The sequence below is a fragment of the Erigeron canadensis genome, chromosome 5, assembly GCF_010389155.1.
Source record: "Erigeron canadensis isolate Cc75 chromosome 5, C_canadensis_v1, whole genome shotgun sequence".
Taxonomy (NCBI): domain Eukaryota; kingdom Viridiplantae; phylum Streptophyta; class Magnoliopsida; order Asterales; family Asteraceae; genus Erigeron; species Erigeron canadensis.
In genome coordinates, this window is record NC_057765.1 from 32781614 (window position 1) to 32802345 (window position 20732).

At 35.5% G+C, this 20732-nt stretch overlaps 1 protein-coding gene, 1 long non-coding RNA gene and 1 pseudogene across 4 annotated transcripts; all 3 read left to right on the plus strand.

Moving 5' to 3' along the window:
- The first annotated feature begins 2163 nt into the window (after positions 1–2163).
- On the plus strand, positions 2164–4048 carry LOC122599122. Of its 2 annotated transcripts, XR_006323871.1 has the most exons (5): positions 2164–2250; positions 2555–2671; positions 2845–2982; positions 3080–3232; positions 3630–4048. It is a non-coding gene; the product is annotated as an uncharacterized LOC122599122 (long non-coding RNA). The 2 variants fall into 2 exon arrangements; XR_006323872.1 differs by lacking the exon at positions 2845–2982.
- A 1672-nt stretch (positions 4049–5720) lies between these two features.
- On the plus strand, positions 5721–6495 carry LOC122599121 (annotated as a pseudogene).
- Positions 6496–9083: 2588 nt separating this feature from the next.
- On the plus strand, positions 9084–20700 carry LOC122600154 (disease resistance protein RPV1-like). 2 transcript variants are annotated; one of them, XM_043772822.1, is made up of 6 exons: positions 9084–9569; positions 15109–16210; positions 16302–16598; positions 17247–19610; positions 19759–19787; positions 20384–20700. In XM_043772822.1, the coding sequence occupies exons 1-4, from the start codon at positions 9361–9363 to the stop codon at positions 19605–19607; spliced, it is 3969 nt and encodes a 1322-aa protein (XP_043628757.1). In that variant the 5' UTR covers positions 9084–9360; the 3' UTR covers positions 19608–19610; positions 19759–19787; positions 20384–20700. The 2 variants fall into 2 exon arrangements, with proteins under 2 accessions (XP_043628757.1, XP_043628756.1); XM_043772821.1 differs by lacking the exon at positions 20384–20700 and having other exon boundaries at positions 19759–20309.
- Positions 20701–20732: the final 32 nt, after the last annotated feature.

Below are 20732 nucleotides of genomic sequence, written 5' to 3' on the forward strand. Positions count from 1 at the left end.
GCAAGCGGGGATTGACATTTTCTTCCATACAAAACCTCGAAAGGCGGACACCCAATACTCGAATAATAACTATTGTTATATGAGAATTCGACTAGTGGGAGGTGAGTATCCCAACTTTCCCCAAAGTCAATGACACACGCTCTTAGCATGTCCTCTAGTGTCTGAATCGTCCTCTCACTCTGTCCGTCTGTCTGTGGATGGTAGGTTGTGCTCATATTGATTCGCGTTCCCAAGGCTTGTTGCATCGATTTCCAAAATCCTGACGTAAACCGACTATCTCTATCACTAATGATTGATACTGGAACATCGTGCTTAGCTACAATCTCCTTATGATACAGACGCGCATACTGCTCCATCGAGAAATCTTCACGTATGGGTATGAAATGAGCTGACTTAGTCAGTTGATCTACTACCACCCATATTGCATCCTTACCACTACTTGTTCTTGGTAATTTCGTGACAAAGTTCATGGTAATCTTTTCCCACTTCCAACTGGGAAGCTCTGGTTGTGTTAGTAGCCCTCCTGGTTTCTTATGTTCTGCTTTGACCTTCAGACATGTTAAGCACTTGCTCATATATACTGCTGCATCATTCTTCATTCCTGGCCACCTGAATAAATCTCGAAGGTCTTGATACATCTTGTCTATTCCTGGATGAATAGAATATCTTGATTTGTGCGCTTCGTCCATTATCAACTTTCTTAATCCACCAAACACCGGAATCCATAGTCTGTCAGAAAAATAAATTGCTCCATCATCTCTTTGCTCAAATTGTGCTCCCATACCTCGTAACCCTTCGTTGTCAATGTTTTCTTTCTTGACGGCTTCTACTTGCGCTCCAACAATCCTACTCCTCAAACTGTTGTGCACGGTAATGCTCATGGCTCTAATTCGTCTTGGCCTAACTCTTTCCTTCCTACTCAAGGCATCTGCTACTACGTTTGCCTTGCCTGGATGATATCGAATCTCACAATCGTAGTCGCTAAACAACTCTAGCCATCGTCTCTGGCGCATATTAAGATCTTTCTGGGTGAAGATATGTTGAAGGCTCTTATGATCTGTGTATATCACACTCTTTGTCCCGTACAGGTAGTGTCTCCAACATTTGAGTGCAAAAATGATAGCTCCCAACTCCAAATCGTGAGTCGTGTAATTTTTCTCATGAATCTTCAGTTGGCGAGAAGCATATGCAATAACCTTGCCTCGCTACATCAGTACACATCCTAAGCCTTGACCCGACGTGTCGCAATAAACGATAAAGTCATCGGATCCTTCTGGAAGACTTAAGACCGGTGCATTACATAACTTCTCTTTCAATATTCTGAAAGCTTCTTCTTGTTTCTCTCCCCAATCGAAACTTCTATCTTTGTGCGTCAACAATGTAAGAGGTTGTGCGATCTTTGAGAAGTTCTCGATAAATCGTCGGTAGTAGCCCACTAATCCAAGAAACTGTCTGATCTCCGTCGGTGTCTCTGGCCTTCTCCAATTCTCTACTGCTTCTATCTTGCTGGGATCAACCTTTATTCCATCCTTGTCAACCACATGACCCAAAAATTTCACTTCTTCTAACCAAAACTCACATTTCGTGTGTATAGTTGTGCAGATTTCTACAGTCCCTTAAGATGCCATACAGAGGAGGAATGAAGTTCTACACAAGCATTATGTTTTTCAAACATGACTTCTACACATACAATGTGTTCTTATTTCGATTAGTTAATCATTTTGTTGTCATTTTCGCAGATATTTACATGGAAATAGGACACATTCATCTATCTTGCTCATGATTACAAAGGCTACATGGTTAGTGGATTCTCAACATGAGATAATACAATCTGTAATATTAATAATCTTTTTATAACTTTAGTTCTATTTTAGCTTTCAAGTGCTATGGTGTGTATTTGCTTATATTTTTCGTTATTGACTTGATCAAGTTGACGACACCATTGAAACACATAATAAATCTAACCATTCAGAGAACCAAAACAGGTTGAGAGAAACAGATTGCTTATATTTCAATTACCATTTTCTACCAACTACTATTCTACTTTTAGTATTCACCTTGGATTAATGGCCAAACCATTCTCTTCGAATCTTTTAGATTTCTTATCTCTTGAATGTTATCTTTATTGTTGATTTTAAAATGATGTCGATTATATGTTCAATAGGAGTCAAGGAGATGGACTTATAAATTGAATGTGGTCAGCTTGAGAATCAACTGGAAAAACTGATATGAGGGATTATGAACGAAGTGGTAATTTATTTTTTCAATACAACTCGCACACTTCATTTTATATTTAATTTGTTGGTTTCATTGTATAGATAGAATGGTTTCATATAAGCAGTATTGTTCTTTAAGTAGGTGTCATTCTTTGCATTTTGTTTTGTTTATCTCATGTATAAACCCTTGTGATGGTGATTTTTCTATAGTATTGATTTACATGTCCATTGTACTGAAAGTTCACGCCGAAATTTCGTCCCTTCATTGGCAATCCTTTGATATGAACCGGGCTGATTATGTTGACAAGACTTTTTTCTTTTCTGTTTCTTATTTGTAGCATGCTAGAGAAATGTATGGACAGTAGGCGCCTTTTGCTAAGGATTTGGAAGACCTTCATATTCGTGTGTTGAGTTTGCTGATTGAAGGGGTTAAATCTGTTGGAGTTCTTGATCAGGTACTACCTTTGTAAGTTTGTTAAACAACTAATGTTTTAGTACTTGGAGGATAGTTTAGAAAAAGTATTGCAGCCTAGATTTTTTAGGTCTGAGTAGTTAATAAGTTATTTCTACAGATCTGTTAAGTAATTAACTGTTCAATGAGTTTGCATTGCCTTATGAGTTGTTTCAGTTTGCCTAATGTATGCATATTTGAGACGATTTACATAAAATGGGTTATGTACAAGAACGTACCCTCTTGGTGCAACCCAACTGTTGAACATTGTGCAAGCCGACTATTGAACATGGTGCAACCCGACTGTTGAACATGGTTGACTTATTATATATTTCACTAAACTACTTTAAGGTTGACTTATTATATATATCATTTTTATATTGTAACGTAGTTATTGATTTTTAACTTGCAGAGGCTATTAGAGAGTACTTTTAAACTTGAACTCGCTTGACATTTAGGTTTGGGCAACTTCACGAGGTGAACTTAATGTGAACAAATTACCGTATTTGAGTTAATGTGAACAGACAAACTCATCTGGCTGGGGTCGTTGGCAACATTTGGTAAGGTAATCATTTAGCTACTCTAATATAATACTTCTGTCAAGTGAAGGATTAAATGATTATGCAGAGTAATGATATACTTAAACTTTTTAAGCAAAAGCCTTTGCAAATACATAGGTAGGGTCAAACTTCTAAGACATGATTTAATATACTAACAATTTTTATTCCCATATACATTTTGAACCTTAGCCATTTAAGTTCACTTTACTTTGTTACAACATCTTTAACACAATATTAAACCGAGCTAAATGACAAATAACTGAAGTTTAATATTTAAGAGTAAAATGGTCAATTGCTATTTAGTTGATCAGTTAAATATTTGAAATGGAAGTTAAAAGTTAATGTATTGTTGTTATCAGTTGCGGATGGAAGTTAATGTATTGTTATCATTTTTTCTTGCAGTAAACTTCATTAGCATTGTATAAATATTAACACTACAGTTTTAGAACTGAGTTTCGGATAAGTGAAGGAAGGGAATGATTTTTTAGGTGCTTTCTATATATGGGCAAAGAAGATAAGAACAGAAAATTATTTAGTGTTTGTGAGAGTGGTTTTTTTAATTGAGTTAAAGAGTTTAGTTGGGGCAATGCGTTGGAAATGGTGAAAATGAAGTCAACCTGTTGTTTCATTACATTGGGTTAAGTTTTATATATCATGTCTTTTTGTGTTCAAAAGGCCCATTTTTTGAGATGGTGTATGGTAATTTGAAAGTGTGTGGATATATTGCAACATGTTTGATTTTGACGAGAGCAACTACCCACGCATTGCGGCGGTGAGATGGTGGGGTGATAGGTCATAGAGTGTGATAGGTCATAGAGAGTCATAGCCAAATGTCTTAGCCGTACGGGCTTCGCCCTCAGATTTAAAAATTCGTCGAAAGTATATCGAATGACATCTCTTATGTTTTTTTTTTAAATCAAACCAAATCTAAACCGTCAAGTTATGCCTACCGATCTTGCTCAGTTATGCCTAAGTCTATCTCAGGTCCTGAACACAATTTTCTTAGCATGATGATGATAGTATAGGTGGAAAACTTCACTTATAGGGTGGTGTGTATTGAGATATATGCCAAGCTACATTAGTAACTTTTAAGTTGTGTGTTCAGATAATAGATGAATTGATTTGAAATGTTTGAGTCATTAATCTAATTTAAACATATGTTGAGTGATGACTTTGTTTGAGATGTTGCTGACTTTACTTGTGACATTGCAGTTTGATCTATGTATGCTAATATGCTTCATATTATTCAAATGTGTATCCTTTTGGTCATTACTATATTCTTTTTCAATTTATCATGTGCATTTTGATGATATTAGGATGTTCTTGATGTTATTAAATTTCAAAAGGAGTTATAGTCAACTATAAATTCATAGGGTCGAATAAGAAATATGTATTTCGGTTTGGACAGCTTGGTTGCTAACCTTCAGTATTGTCTCTTTAGTTTTGTTATCCCGAATGTACATCCTTATGCCATTTATTTTTGTTCAAATAATGTTTTCATGGTTTGTGTTTGTCATGTGTAGGATACTTAGCAGACTTCAAAATTAAGACAATTTTTTAAAGATATATTTGAAGTTATTTATTAACACTTAGGTCTGTATCATCTTTTTTTAAAGAGGAGACTTAACGTTTAGGTCTATATCCTCTTCTCTTAAAAAGGAGATTTAACGCTTAGGTCTATGTCATCTTCTCTTAAAGAGGAGACTTAACGCTATGGTCTATATCCTCTTCTCTTAAAGAGGAGACTTAACGCTTAGGTCTATATCCTCTTCTCTTAAAGAGAAGATTTAACGCTTCGGTCTATATCCTCTTCTCTTAAAGAGGAGACTTGACGATTAGGTCTATATCATCTTCTCTTAAAGAGGAGACTTAATGCTTAGGTCGCATCCTAAGTGTTTATATGTAATTTTTTTTTAGTTTGGTGAGTAAAAACGAAATTTTGATAATATACACGGAATGAGTCAGATATGGCCTATGTTTTTTGGAAAAATCTAAAACATTGTTTGTTTACAAATATTTAAAAGTAAATCCATAAATCAAATATGGGCTAAACCAATTCTGATTATTGGGCTACATTAAAATTTAGATTTCTATTTGTGGCCCAATATAATTCCTATAATTGGGCTAAAGCAATTATCATAATGGGCCACATAATGAATATATATATTTTTCAATAATAAAAAAAACCTTTACAATCTTAAATTTTTATATAGCTTGATGATCAAATTTCAACTATTATTTCAATTTGAAAGACGAATTATCACTTATATCTTTAATCCACCCGTGTTTTACACGAGATTATATCTAGTGTATAAATATAGATAAAGAACGCTTACATAACATATGTGACGTACTCGTTGACTCACTCTGCGGTGGTGATATAAGCTCAAGCCTCGAGACTTTTGGCATTTTAATTATGTGGACCTTGTCCGTGTTAATTAAAATACTCCGTATAATAACTTCAAATGATTCCACATCCTGTTTGGGAGAAGAGAGCTACCACATATTATCAATTCTTATTATTACTGTATTAAATAATATAACTGAGTAATGCTTTATTACAGCTTTTACCGAAAAGAAAAGAAAATAAATAAATAAAGTAACTTGATCGGATCTATTAAGCATATCTTTAAACGAGAATATGAGATCAAAATTTGCTGAATCGTTTGAGAGGAGCTTTAGGTACGATGTGTTTTTAAGCTTTAGAGGGGAAGATACTCGTAAAAACTTCGTTGATCATCTTTATTATGCTCTTGAGCACAAAAGCATTCATACTTACAAAGATGACAAAAAAATCAAGAAAGGAGAAAAAATCAGTGATGAGCTCATCACAGCTATAGAAGATTCGAGATTCTACATCGTTGTTTTCTCCAAGAATTATGCGGCTTCGTCATGGTGTCTGGATGAGCTTGTGCAGATCATGGAGGAGTGCCACAAGTCAACCTCCCATACTGCTTACCCTGTCTTCTATGACGTGGAACCCGCCGAAGTACGCAAACAAATTAAGTGGCTCGGTCGGAGAAGCATTTTCCAAACATGAAAACCAAGATCCCCCTGCTGCCAAATGGAGACAAGCATTGAAAGAAGTAGCTGATCTGGCTGGCTTTGAGTTGAAGAACACGCTTGATGGGTAACTTTCATAATTAGGGTGTTACACAAAATAGCCTAATTATCTTTGTAATGATTTAATAACAAATGTGTATAATTCAATGGATATAACCAAGTGAGTGAATAAGTGGATAACACGTGTCATATCTTGAAGTTATTAGAAGCATAGTTGTTGACTCGTAACTTTTGGGTCGATTCGAGAACATGATTTTTAGACTCGGACGTAAATCAACTAATAAGAGTCAGACTATGTTTAAGTATTAACTAATAATACTGTAGTATAATTATATGTATGTAACGGTTTTAGCACCAAAATATAAGTTCATTGTATTAATACATTTAATTTAACAGAATATTACATATTCAATAAATTTGAGTTATAATTTAGCTTACAATTTATCTTCATATTTGTAATAAAAAGATCAAAATTACATAAATAACATATAAAATAATGTAGCAATAAATATAATATATAACCATAGTATTAAAACACAATAATTTATAAGTTTACGACTCGTAACTCAGTCCAATTTCACACAGCAACTCGTAAGATTCTGGCCGGACAAAAATTACATAAATAACAGATAAAATAATTTGTTTTCCATTTTTCAACGCTAGCGCTAAACGTGAAGAAAATGACAAACCATTCGTCCATATGAACGAGTTGTGACCCTTTATTAACTAGAACAATACCCGTGCGTAGCTCGGGTTACACTTAATTATCAAGTACGATATTATTTTATTTGCATATTTTTAGTTTTTTATCACCGATGATTAATTATGATTTGTATACTACCATAAAATCAACCACCTCCTCCCTTTTGCACATTTGTTGTACCTAAAATGTCTCACAACCTACATTATTCGATGCGCCGTTGTCACCACCACTTGCCGTGGCTACCACCATCACCAGTTGTTGCCGCTAGCACCATCATCACCACCATTATCATTATCCTTGCCCCACGTTTAGTCTGACATGTAAATGTAAATGTTTAAGGTTATAAGTTATTATCACATAAACATAAATTAAAGCTTTTAGTTGAAATTATATGTAGCTACTTAAAAGTTATTATTAATAATTTTAATAAATTTACTCTTAATAAATACAAGTTTTTGATAGAAAATGAAAAATTGATGATATAATAAAGCTATGAATTTTTAATATCAAAATTTTATGTAAATGTTTTTAACTTCATTATTAATTTAACATCCATTTCTTATTTGAGCCTCCGTCACCTACCACATCCGGTGAAGGTGTGATGCAATGTTTCGGCCAAATTGACAGAGGGGACACAAAATCGGATGTCACCACCATATTAAGTTAACCCATGTTTTTTTATCTATCAAGCCATAAACATCCCATTTAAATAGAAGAGTTTATACCTGATATATAGGGTATAATAAAATAATAATAATAATAATAAATGATATAAAGTCATATCCATTAATTAATCACTACGGACCTTGCAAAAAACAAACTAATCACTACGGAGTATTCATTTTAGTAGAAAAGAAAAAAAAAATTGTATTACATATATCACATTATACTCCAATTCAAAAAGGTTTATCATGTTGGATACCAAGTGTCTGAGTGATCCTCGTGTGACATATTCACTTCAGTGACTTCATACACAGTCTCATCCTCATCATTAGCAGCTATAATATGGAGATAGAATCATTTGATTGACACCATCCATTTGATTGCCGGTTCCTTGTTTCATTAATAACATGAACAACATATTTTTTTCATTAAAAACTCTCCATCAAATTATCATCACACGACATGACCATCACATTCCATATTTCCATCCCATCATCTCTATCCTCATTATTTCCCACACAACCCACAACCTACTTTTTCTCATTAGTTGGTAGTGTTGAGTAAAATTAATCTACCTTTGCTTTCATTATCTGTTAATATACACTCATATATAAATAGAAGAGTTTGTGCTGAAATATAGGGTTATTGTTGATAGGCTAGCTTTTTATCCATGTTTATATTATCAGGTAATTAATCTTCCGATTTAATAGCCCGTGTTTTATATGGTTGAGATCACATACCAATCTGATCCAATGGACAAAAATTCATAAAATCCCAACTCATTGGTGGCAATATATATATATATATATATAATTACTCCGTAAAACTAGATGAGTACTATAATATGGCTATTTAATTGAGTGGACCATGTTAATTATTTAAAAACGGATGGTGTATCTCAACCAAATTTTTTGGTATCTCGACCATATCGCTTCAAAATAGTGTGGGCCTCATGTCTGTAATGACAAATCTGGTAGAGTAAAAACAGGCCCCCTGTTATTAATAGTCTGATCAGGTTACCAAAAATATGGTCCAGATACCAGGCGCCTTTAAAAAATACTCCGTAATAACTTCAAAAGATTCCACAGCCTGTTTAGGGAAAGAGGCCTACCACGTACATTTTACTCTCATCATATTTTATTACCAGTAATTAATTAATGGAGTAATGCTTTATTTTACATCATGTGTATCCCAATCAAAGTTTTTAGTATCCCAACCTAAATAGTGTGGGCCTCATGTCTGTAATGGCAAATATGGTAGAATAAAAGCGGATCCCCTGTCGTTAATAATCTGGTTGGGTTACCAAAATCATGGTCGGGATAAGACGCCTTATTTTATTACATGCAGCGTTTACCCAAAAGGAAAAAAAACATTTTAACAAACTTGATCGGATCTATATATGAATTAAGCATATCTTTATAAATGAGATCAGTTTCAGCTGAATCCTTGGAGAATAGGAGCTTTAGGTACGATGTGTTTATAAGCTTTAGAGGGGAAGATACCCGTAAAAACTTTGTGGACCATCTTTATTATGCTCTTCTCCACAAAAGCATTCATACTTACAAGGATGATGAGAGAATCACTAAAGGCAAAAGGATAAGTGATGAGCTCGTCACAGCCATCCACGACGCGAGGTTCTACGTCATTGTCTTCTCCAAGAACTATGCTTCTTCGTCATGGTGTCTGGATGAGCTTGTGCAGATCATGGAGGAGCGCCACAAGTCAACCATCCATACTGCTTACCCGGTCTTCTATGACGTGGAACCCACCGAGATCCGGAATCAAACTGGGTCGGTCGGAGAAGCCTTTAGCAAACTTGGAAAACAAGATCCCTCTGCTGCCAAATGGAGACAAGCATTGAAAGATGCAGCGGATCTGGCTGGCTGGGAGTTAAAGAACACTACTCTTAATGGGTAAGTCCCTCTTCAATTCCTTAATTCATCATCTCTAGCTCTCTTTCAGTAAATTAATATTTTCTCTTTTCACATCCATTTTTTAATTGCAGTCACAAATTTTTATGAAATATTTACGTACGTATTTTATCATTTATATCGATCTCATTGATCTTTATTATTAACTTAAGTTGTATGTCACATTAATAACATATACATATATTATGAACATATTTTCAACTAAAAAACTCTAAACACGTACTGCAGGTTAATTAAATAGGTCACTAAATTAAAGAAGTTCTAGATTATATTGGTCGCTCAATTTTAACCTGGTAGAGCATTTTTGTTATATTTAAGACATCAACTTACATATTGAAACACTTATCAAGTTAAGTAATAACTTAAATGGAACAAAATTAAAATACAATAATGAACGTGTGACAAATCTAATGTAAGTAAGTAACTGCTCAGTGGCGCCTTCTGCGGGTTTTGAGCCCTAATATCTCGACGGTGTATGGTGGAGGTTAAGATGTAGGCAAACCTTACATTTACCAAAGTAGAAAGGCTGCTTCCAGTTTCTACCTAAATGGTAGAAAAGGCCCTCCAACCTTTACATGGGATGAGGATAATGTATATTCTATAATTAAATGCACCTATTCATAGACCAAGTTAGAAACCTTATGTTTAATGTGACATCAAGTTCAAGTTTGAGTTAATTAGTCTTATTTTGAAAAAAAGATGGTGTTAGTCTTGTTAACGTTACCAGACTTGGCGCTTTTTTTTTTTTTTTTTCATATCCATTGTTTTTCTTTAAAAATAAAAGTGAAGTGATGCATGGATAACAATGCTTAATTAGTATATGTAATTGCACCTTTAGATTTTTATTTTAGACTAAGCATATATAATTTTAAACGAAAAATATTATATGATGTTAATATCATGGTGTTATACTCACACCAATTTTCACAAAGTTAAACAGTCTCCTTTCTCAATTTCTCAATCTGGTGTCCTATCTAAATTTTGGCACTTTGCATTTGGCATTTTTGTATACCTCATCAATTGCATGCCCCCTTTTAACATGACACGTACTTCTCCGTCTGAATTCTCGTTCAAATGGACACCAAACTACACATTACTTTGCGCTTTTTATTGTCAATTCTCTCCTCACCTACGACCCTATAATCCTCACAATATAGATTTTCGATCAAACTCCTTGCACATTTTTAAGGTATAGCACCTCCCGTCATGGGTATAGGTATTTTGACAATGTCTCTAAGCGTCTCTATATTGCTCGTCATGTCCACTTTAATAAACACTTTTTTGTTTCAAGAACCACCCTGTCCTCTAATACCTAACTATCAACAAGACGAATACTTTAATGTCGCTTGAGTTGAGGGTAGCAAAAAAAAGGCGTTTTATATTTATAAAAAGTTGTATAAGTAAATACCTTAAACCAAAACACACTAACGGGTAGTGGATCCAATCGAATGTAGCTAGTGTTGTGATAAGTACAAATGGTTCACAGAAATGCTTGCAATACTTAATCTAATAATATGTGTAATTATAGTGGTTGGGGTTGTCACGATTTCTTAAATAAACTAGTAAAACAGTAAAATAAAAGGAAGGTCGCAATCACTTGGTCTAGTTAGAAGCCTTGTTTAATGTAGATCCTAAAATTGTGAACAATTATATTAAAAAAAGAATACTTGTTTCGAATATCCAACATGCATAATGACAATTATTACTCTATCTAGTGCTAGATTGTTGGAAGACCTTTTTCACAATTTAGATTATCACTAGATTCACTAAACCAAAATAGTAGAGCTATCACTAGACTTACATCTACCCTAAAATAAGATCCTTGCTAGATTCATTGTAACGCATCATTAGTTCAAGCCTATGTTTATAATTTACCATTAACTATACTCGGATATTAAGCCAGTCATTGTGTATTAATTCTATCCGATGGTCATAATGCACGTTTTCGTAGTCACTAGATCGCGTCTAACATTGTTGAGCATATCATGTTCACCTAGTTCAAATTACATTGGTTTTGGATTCGCTCGCTGGAGTAGAATCACTTTTTACAATTAACTATAGACCGATTAACGTTTTTCGTACAAAGCATATTACCCTTAATGAATGACTATAGATACAATCAAGAATAGATCAACATACTTGAGATATATAACCAATACTAATATGAAAAGCTAGACAACCATGGATCTATGGTAAAGTATAAACACAATCCAACAGTGTAGCATTAAATAAAGTAAAAGTCGACATGATTACACCAATCCAAACAAGTAGTAACCAATTAGTCAAACCTTATTAAAGGAATAACAAAGTCCAAAAAGATTATAAAAATAAAAAATAAAAATAAAAAAAGACATTATTTACCATCAATAAAAAGTAAAAGAGATTGAAGATCTAGGTTGAAGATGAATATCAAGAAATGTTTAGAACTCCAAAATCCTTCTTGAAAGCTGCAAACTTCGACCTAGGATTTAGGGTTTTCGTCTGGTGGCTAAAAACTGCTCTTTTTGAAGTCTGATGGTTTATTCTTCTATTTATAAGGCAAAAGGTCAGTGTTGGCTTTAGAGGTACAAGCGGTGCTCGTATCCAGATATTCTTTGTTTTGCTTCCACTTTGCATTCTTGTCTCTTCTTCGGAGGTACAAGCAACGCTCATCGGGGTCACGAGCGGTGCTCGTACCTTACTGTTACACATGAGCGGCGCTCATTTTTCCAAGGCTCCAGATATTCTTTGTTTTGCTTCCGTTTTGCATTCTTGTCTCTTTTTGAAGTCCTTTGGCATCCAAGTTGAGTTGGTAGATGACATTTATCATCGTTCACATCTCAGTGAACCTGCGTTGACATTTCATCTCATTAAGTACCAAAAGTTCACGCATATAAACTCATTTTGACATTAAAAACAACCGAAAAAACATAAGGATCCATAAATAAATCACTCATCATACTTCTCATATTATGTGCCTAAACCCTTGATTCGCCCTCCGCCGATGAGTCACTTCCAGCCGTTAACTCACCTCCTACACTTGAGACCACAACCGCGCCCATTCCATCGACACAACCATTGACAATGTACTATCTTCTGAACTATAATCCACGGCCTAACATGCATTACCACCGCCGGCACAGCCTCCTATTCGTGCAAGTCCTTCAAATCTACGCCAAACAGCAACAACAACAACATTAACAACAAGACCCAATCCTTGTATGCGGGGTTTGGGGGAGGTGAGGCGTAGACAATCTTGCCTCTACCCAGAGATAAAAAGACTACTTCCAAAAGAACCTTTGGCCAAAAGAGTAAAAGCAAGGTGGTGTAAAGAGTGTACTAACCAAACCAACTGAGTATAATCTAGCTATATTATGAGTAGGTAAGAATAGCCAACATGTACAACATACTTTAGAACAAGTTTAACAATACATATACCATAGAATCCACGTTGAACGTATTAAACAACCTAAAAGCGTAAAAACATAATAAACCTAGCCTCCTGCAAGAAACCAAACATGATTCATACATACATATAAAAAGGAATTAACTAAGAATTTCTACGCCAAAAGAGCCTACTACCTTTCAAATCTACACCAAAATCCACCTAAAACGCAGTGATACAATCCGACTACATTTCACACATCTAGATACATTTCTAAAGATGAGCCTCCTACCTTTACTCATGCCAACAAAAATCCTCTCTGGCGCAAAGCCATGGAGGATGAATATTCGACTCTCATGAGAAACGGCAGATGGTCATTGGTTTCTCATTTTCCAGGAACAAGTTTAGTTGCTTTCAAATGAGGATGCAAAGTTAAATGAGATCAACGAGGTGCTATCATTCTCTACAAAGCGAGACTTATTGCCAAGGGTTTTCACCAAAAACTCGGTGTTGACTACACTATCCCTTGTTGTCAAGGCCCCCACTATGTGGGTTGTCTTATCCATTTCTACTACCAATTGTTGGCCCTTACTGCGGTTATATGTTCAAAATGCATTCTTACATGTTGACCCTAATTAAGCAAACCATGTACTTAGAGCAGCCGCGTGGTTTTATTGACATGTCTAAATCGGATCATGTATGTTTGTTACACAATTTGGCCTTAAGCAAGCACCGCGAGCTTGGTTCATTAGCTCTCCCTGGCTCTTTATGGCATTGGTTTCAGGGGATCCATCTAATTCCTCACTTTTCATGTATTATGCTCATGGTACCGTGTTGCTGGTGTACATTAATAATATTATATTTACAGGTAACAATCCTCGGGTAATTGTTTAAGTTGTTCACAATCTTAGTTATTCTATCCAAGATATTGGTTCTCTGTCCTACTTTCTAGGTGTGGAAATCACTCATAAGGGCTCGCATTTGGATCTCTCTTAATACAATTATATTACAGACCTATTGGCGCGCAGGGTATTGAAAGCTAAACTAGTTCTATACCTTATATCTACTTTGTGATTTTGTCTAATGGTAGTAGTGTTGCTTTCGCGGAGCTGGTCAAAAATACCATAGCATAGTTGGAGGTCTCCGGTATGCTTCACTTTCTAGGCATGATATCACTTCGCTGCTAACAAAGTGTGTCAATTCATGCACCCGCCTTCTGAGAATCATTGGTGAGCTATAAAACGCATTCTTCGCTATTTACAAGGGACGTCTAGTTTTGGGTTACTCCATTCTAGGAGTTCGAATATTCAATTACATATTTATGTAGATGCGGCTTTCAACAATCTTAATGCCTATTTCGATGCTAATTGGTTTGGCTCTGATGACCGTCAATCCATTAGGGGATTTGCGATTTGCTATTTGCTATGTATCTTGGATCTAATCTTCTTTCTTGGTCTGACATGTACTATATCCTGGTCATCCACAGAGTCTGATTACAGAGCTACAGCTGGCACTGTCGCGCAGAGAACTTACATAGCTTCAATCTCTTCTTGCAGAATTACGCATTATTGTGAAGACTATTCCAACTTTATGGTGTGAAAATTTAGACGCTACTTGTGAGCTAATCTTGTCTTTCATGTTCGCACAAAGCATGTGGAAATTGGTTTTTCATTTGTGTAGGAGAAAGTTGCTCAAGGAAAATTGTCAATACAGTTTATCTCTACACATGACCAGATTGTGGTCACGCTTATATCTTTACAAAGGTCTTGTCTTCGGATCGTTTTCTGCCATTTTGGTCCAAGCTAAGAGTCGAACAACGACCTTAGCTTGAGGGGGTGAATTAGATATATTAAGTAAATTATATATTATATAGCGTGCTAAATTTAAATATATAGAAAATCCTTGTAACCCTATTATTAACAATTCAATAATACAAACATGAGTGAAGAAATTCTCAAAGTGAAGATTATGACGGTTCGGTCAATATCGGAATGTCCTCTTAATTCAACTGATCAAACATGAATTTAAAGCCTATATTTGATCTCAAAATGTTGATCTCACTAGAACCCGGCATTGTATTTATGTATGTTGAAATATTTATGTGCGGTTTGAGTAAGCTAACTGGTTCTTCTTATTTTTTCTTCCTTTAACATACAGGCATGAAGCTAAACTTATTCAAAAAATTGTTGAAGAAATTTCGCTGGAGTTATGTTTCATTGATTCGAATAATGACAGAAATTTAATAGGCATGGAGTCACGGGTAAAGGATGTTGTATTAGCTTTACAAACTGATCCGGGTGATGTTCGTATGCTAGGGATCAAAGGGATGGGAGGTGGAGGGAAGACAACTTTAGCCAGAGCAGTTTTTGATCACATTTCCATTCAGTTTGAAGGTAAAAGCTTTCTTGAGAATGTCAGGGAAGTTTCCAAAGCCTCTTTTTCTGGTTTGAAGAAATTGCAAAAACAGGTCCTTTCAGATGTCTTACATGATCAACGAATCAAAGTAAGGAGTGTTCATGACGGGAAAAACATGATGAGAAAGATGATGTCTGGTCGAAAAGTTTTAATTGTTCTAGATGACGTGGATAATATAGAACAACTTGAGGCGTTGGCCGCTGAGCCTAAATGGTTTAAGGCAGGAAGTAGAATTCTTATTACAACTAGAGACGAGCAAGTTCTGGCTGCACACCGAGTAAACTTGATTTGTGATGTCAATCTGTTGTCCTATGAAGAATCCATTTGCCTCTTTAGTAGATGTGCATTTGGGAGAGAGATCCCTATTCAAGGGTACGAAGAGCTTTCTGGAAATGTGGTATCTTATGCTGCTGGTCTTCCATTAACAATAAGAGTTTTGGGCTCATTTCTTTGTGGTAAGAACGAGCTTGAGTGGAAAGATGCCATAGACAGACTAAAAACGATTCCCTTGAGGGAAACTCTTGAGAAATTGGAATTGAGCTATATTGGTCTAGAGGAGGATTACAAAGAAATATTCCTAGATGTTGCATGCATACTGAAAGGGTGGTACAAAGATGAAGCAGTTGCAGTGCTTGAAAGCTGTGGATTTCATGCTAGAAATGGCTTGAGAGTTCTTGAGCAAAAATCTCTCATTACTATTTCTGAAAATGGGTACTTGGGCATGCATGACCATATGGAAGAAATGGGCAAAAATATTGTTCGTCGTTTGCACCCCGGTGAGCCTAATAGACATAGCCGATTGTGGATTCAAGAGGAAATTGAAGATATATTGACTAATGATTTGGTGAGGATCAAGTTTATAAGTTAGGTGGTAAAACCAACACATTTCCATTCTTTATTATACAAGTTTTATAATAAATACTTTTGGTTTGCAGGGTACTGAAGCAACAAAATGTATAAAAATGAAAATAACTCGGGATTACTGTCTAGAGACCTTTCTCAAAGGTCTTGGAAACATGAAGAAACTTCGAGTTCTTGACATGTCTGGAAGCGGAGATGGCATCAACACCAGAGAAGTACTTCGTCAGTGCTTACCAAATGCTTTACGATATCTTAGATGGGACCTTTACCCTTTCGAGTCTTTAATGCAATCTTTTTTAGAAGACCATCTTGTTGGACTTTCCTTACATGTTAGTAAAATTATAAGGTTCTGGAAATGCGGAGAAAGAAAGGTAGAATAACGGTTGATTGTTTATGTCCTTATTCATTATAATTATAATTATATACATATAAATATATATATATATAGGTTTTAGTATGTATAGGGGTGATTTAATTTGAATATACCCATTTCAAATAGGACAAAGGTTCCGCCCTTTAAATCTTAAAAGAAAACTAAATAAGGAATAAGGGAAGAAGAAATTGGGAGGAGGAAAATGAATAGTTGAGATTTGTCCCTTTGTCCATTTTGAAAGGGGTTTTCTCAACTCATTTCCCCTCGCTCTTTCCCCTTTTTGATATGATTTTATACTTTTTCTCATTTTCATTTTTTAAATTTTCAATTTTTTAAAATATTTTTAATGTTTTTAAAATAAAAACTCTTTCCAAACTTTTTTTCCCGATTTTATACGGTACGGGTTTCGCTCTTACGAGTATAAATAATGGGTAGCTAGTGGGGTGATAGGTCAGAGGCCACACCCTTTAAAATTTAAAAGAAAGATATAAAAGGAAGAAGGAAAAAGGGAAGAATAAATGGGAGAAAGAGGAAATGAGTGGCTGAGATTTATTCTCTTGTCCTTTTTGGAAATGGTGTCCTCAAATTATCTTTTCCCGGTATATATATATATATATTGATCTTTTGTGGTTGTTTTTTATGACAGGTTCTAAAAAAGCTGAGATTCCTTGACATGAATTTATCATGTTTGAGAACTTTGGACCTTGAGATGATTCCGAATCTCGAAAAAGTAAGTCTTGAAGAATGTAGTGATCTGGTAGAACTTCACATACCCAATGAATGTCCAAATCTCAAATGTATTAGCCTCTTGAATTCAATGTTGAGGAATCTTAGCCTTGGGTCATGCCCAAATCTTGAGATGTTATCGCTTGAGGAATGTCATGATTTATTAGAACTTCGCATGCCCTTTCGGTGTCCAAAGCTCAAATCCCTCAGTCTTTATTGCATAAAGTTGAGGAACCTTGACCTTGGGTGGACTTCAGATCTAGAGACTTTAAGTCTTATAGAATGTCGTGATTTGGCAGAATTTTGCATGCCCAGTGAGTGTCCAAGGCTTAAATGCCTATGGCTCATTAATTCGGCAGTGAGGAACCTTAACCTTGGGTCGACTCCATATCTCGAGACGTTATGGCTTGAAGAATGTCATAGTTTATTAGAACTTCACATGCCATTCCGATGTCCAAAGCTCAAATCACTCAGCCTTAATTGCTCAAAGTTAAGGACCCTTAACATGGGGCAGACTTCAGATCTCGAGACTTTAGTTCTTGAAGAATGTCTTGATTTGGTAGAGTTTCAAATGCCCAATGAGTGTCTAAAGCTCAAATGGCTCTGGCTGATGAATTCAGCATTGAGAAACCTTACCCTTGGGTTGACTCCAGATCTCGAGACATTATGGCTTGAAGATTGTCATGATTTATTAGAACTTCACATGCCCTTCCAATGTCCAAACCTCAAATCCCTCAACCTCAATAATACAAAACTAAGGACCCTTGATCTTGGGTCGTGTCCAAATCTGGAGACGTTATCGCTTGAAGAATGTCATGATTTATTAGAACTTCGCAACCCCTTTCGGTGTCCAAAGCTCAAGTCCATCAGCCTTTATTGCTCTAAGTTGAGGAACCTTGACCTTTGGTTGAATTCAGATCTCGAGACTTTAAGTCTTGTAGAATGTCGCGATTTGGTAGACCTCCGTATGCCTAATGAGTGTCCAAAGCTTAAATGCCTTTGGCTAATTAATTCAGCATCGAGGAACCTTAGCCTTGGGTCAACTCCAGATCTCGAGACATTATGGCTTGAAAAATGTCATGATTTATTAGAAATTCACATGCCCTTCCGATGTCCAAAACTCAAATCCCTCAGCCTTAATTGCTCAAACTTGAGAACCCTTAACATGGGGCGGACTTCAGATCTTGAGACTTTAATTCTTAAAGAATGTCTTGATTTGGTAGAGTTTCACATGCCCAATAAGTGTCCAAAGCTCAAATGCCTCTGGCTGATGAATTCAGCATTGAGGAACCTTAGCCTTGGGTTGACTCCGGATCTCGAGACATTATGGCTTGAAGAATGTCATGATTTATTAGAACTTCACATACCATTCCCGTGTCCAAAACTCAAATCCCTCAACCTCAGTAATACAAAGTTGAAGACCCTAGATCTTGCACAGACTCCGAATCTCGAACAGTTAGATGTTAAAGAATGTTTCGATTTGGTAGGACTTGACTCTCCCATTGGATGCCTAGAAAAACTTGTCTACTTGGACTTAAGTGATTGTTTGGGCTTTAAATGTTTTTTGTTTGACAAGAAGATTCAATCACCTGAGGTTGTTTCCTTACATCTGATTGCAGAGTCCATAGATATATGCCCATTGCACTCTGACAGTAATTTGCAAAAGTTTCAGTTTTCATGTTTTTATGAAGAACCAATACCCTCTTCATATGGAAATCTTGGAAAGCTTATTTCACTAGGCATCTGCACATGCACAAACCTTGAGAGTTTCTCAAGAACTATTTGTGATTTACAATGTGTAAGAAAGCTTACACTTGAAGGGAGTATTCCTGAGGTGCCCCAAGACCTTGACCGATTAGCATGTCTAGAGGAGTTATGTATTTCGAATGCAGATAGAATTAAATATCTTCCAGATAGCATCTGTATGATGAAACATCTCAAAAAACTTGAACTCAAGTCTTGTTTGCTGCTTGAGAAGTTACCCGAGGATCTAGGCCAGATAGAATGTTTAGAGAGGTTAAACCTAACTGTGTGTATACTTTTACAAGATATACCAAACAGTATCTGCAAGATGACTCGTCTAAGACAATTATCTCTCTGCTATTGTGCTGGAGTTGATAAACTACCCGAGGAAATTGGAAGTTTGGAGTGTTTAGAAGAGTTAAATATAGCAGGTACAAGTATAATGCGTCTTCCAGAGAGCATCTTTTGGTTAAAAGGTTTGCGCATAATTTCCTCTACAGAAACCTCAGAATACGACGAAATGTACGTACCTTCGTAACAGGTAGGTACTTTCTCTGTTATTTGTTAATCGTAGCTTAGTTAAACTTTAAAATATATACTGGAAATAGTTATTTTCTCAGGCAAAATTTATAAATTAAAAAAAAATCCAAGTACTGTATATACGCTGAATCTCTATTTGAATCGTGCAGAAAGCCATGGATTAGCAATACAGGAACAGGTATTTGGTTTATTATGAACATTGGCATCACCATTTACAAAAGTGATTTGTTGGAAAAATCTGTGTCTGGCATACAGAAGTTTTTTTACCGTTTTAAGGCCGCTTCATGTCATATATCAGTTTGAATCTCGAAAAGTATGAACTCCTAAGCTCATGCTTCCATATGTCACAGTGGATGAACAATAAATTTTCACTGTCTTCTGTAACGCTTCTTAAACAGAATAACTGAGATTCATAAATCAGTTTAAACAAGATTACCATTCATGTCATATAATCCACTAGCTTTCTTTTAGTAGTTCATCATCTACAGTTATTTTGTTAGATAAGAGACCAAGCTTGTTCTACTTTTACATCATGAGTGTAACTACGACGCCCATATGGAGAGGGGTCATGTGCTCTGTTCTAATTATAAATAGATTAGAGTTGTTAAGACGGGAGCTTTTGTTAATGCTTAGTCTAAACTATTTTAGATTGTATTTGTTAGACATCAGATGCAATATATACTTCATCTATTGAGGTTTTGATCTGCTTAGCATATCAAGTAGCTATGTCAAAATAACTTTAAAGCTTTTCTGATAATTCCTTCATTGACGTAGGAGGCAAAAAAGTTCAGATTCACATGTTCTCGAGAAACTGGAGACATATGTGACATGTATGAAGAACTTTGAAGTGTTAATATGGAGGCGAACTGCTTCTTGAACATGAAATATTGAATACAGAATATTCACTGTAGCAGATTTTCCAGACAGTGAAGAATGTAACAAGCAATATGTATATGTATCTTGCAAAACTTACTTAAAAACACAGACTCTAACGCTATTAATTTGAGACATATAAACTCGGAATCTGTAAACTAACAACCATGAATCTCAAAACAAACAAAACTAGGCTTTTTTGGGCAAATACATAAAGACTCGTCTGATCTAATATTTTTGTTTGATGGAA

What these genes read in the sequence shown, in the direction of transcription:
- LOC122600154 (XM_043772822.1), top strand. Translation starts at nt 9,361, where the DNA reads ATGGAGGAGCGCCACAAGTCAACCATCCATACTGCTTACCCGGTCTTC. An exon ending in ATATATTGACTAATGATTTG is followed by an intron (nt 16,211 to 16,301) that starts GTGAGGATCAAG and finishes TTTGGTTTGCAG; the next exon opens with GGTACTGAAGCAACAAAATG. An exon ending in GGAAATGCGGAGAAAGAAAG is followed by an intron (nt 16,599 to 17,246) that starts GTAGAATAACGG and finishes TTTTTATGACAG; the next exon opens with GTTCTAAAAAAGCTGAGATT.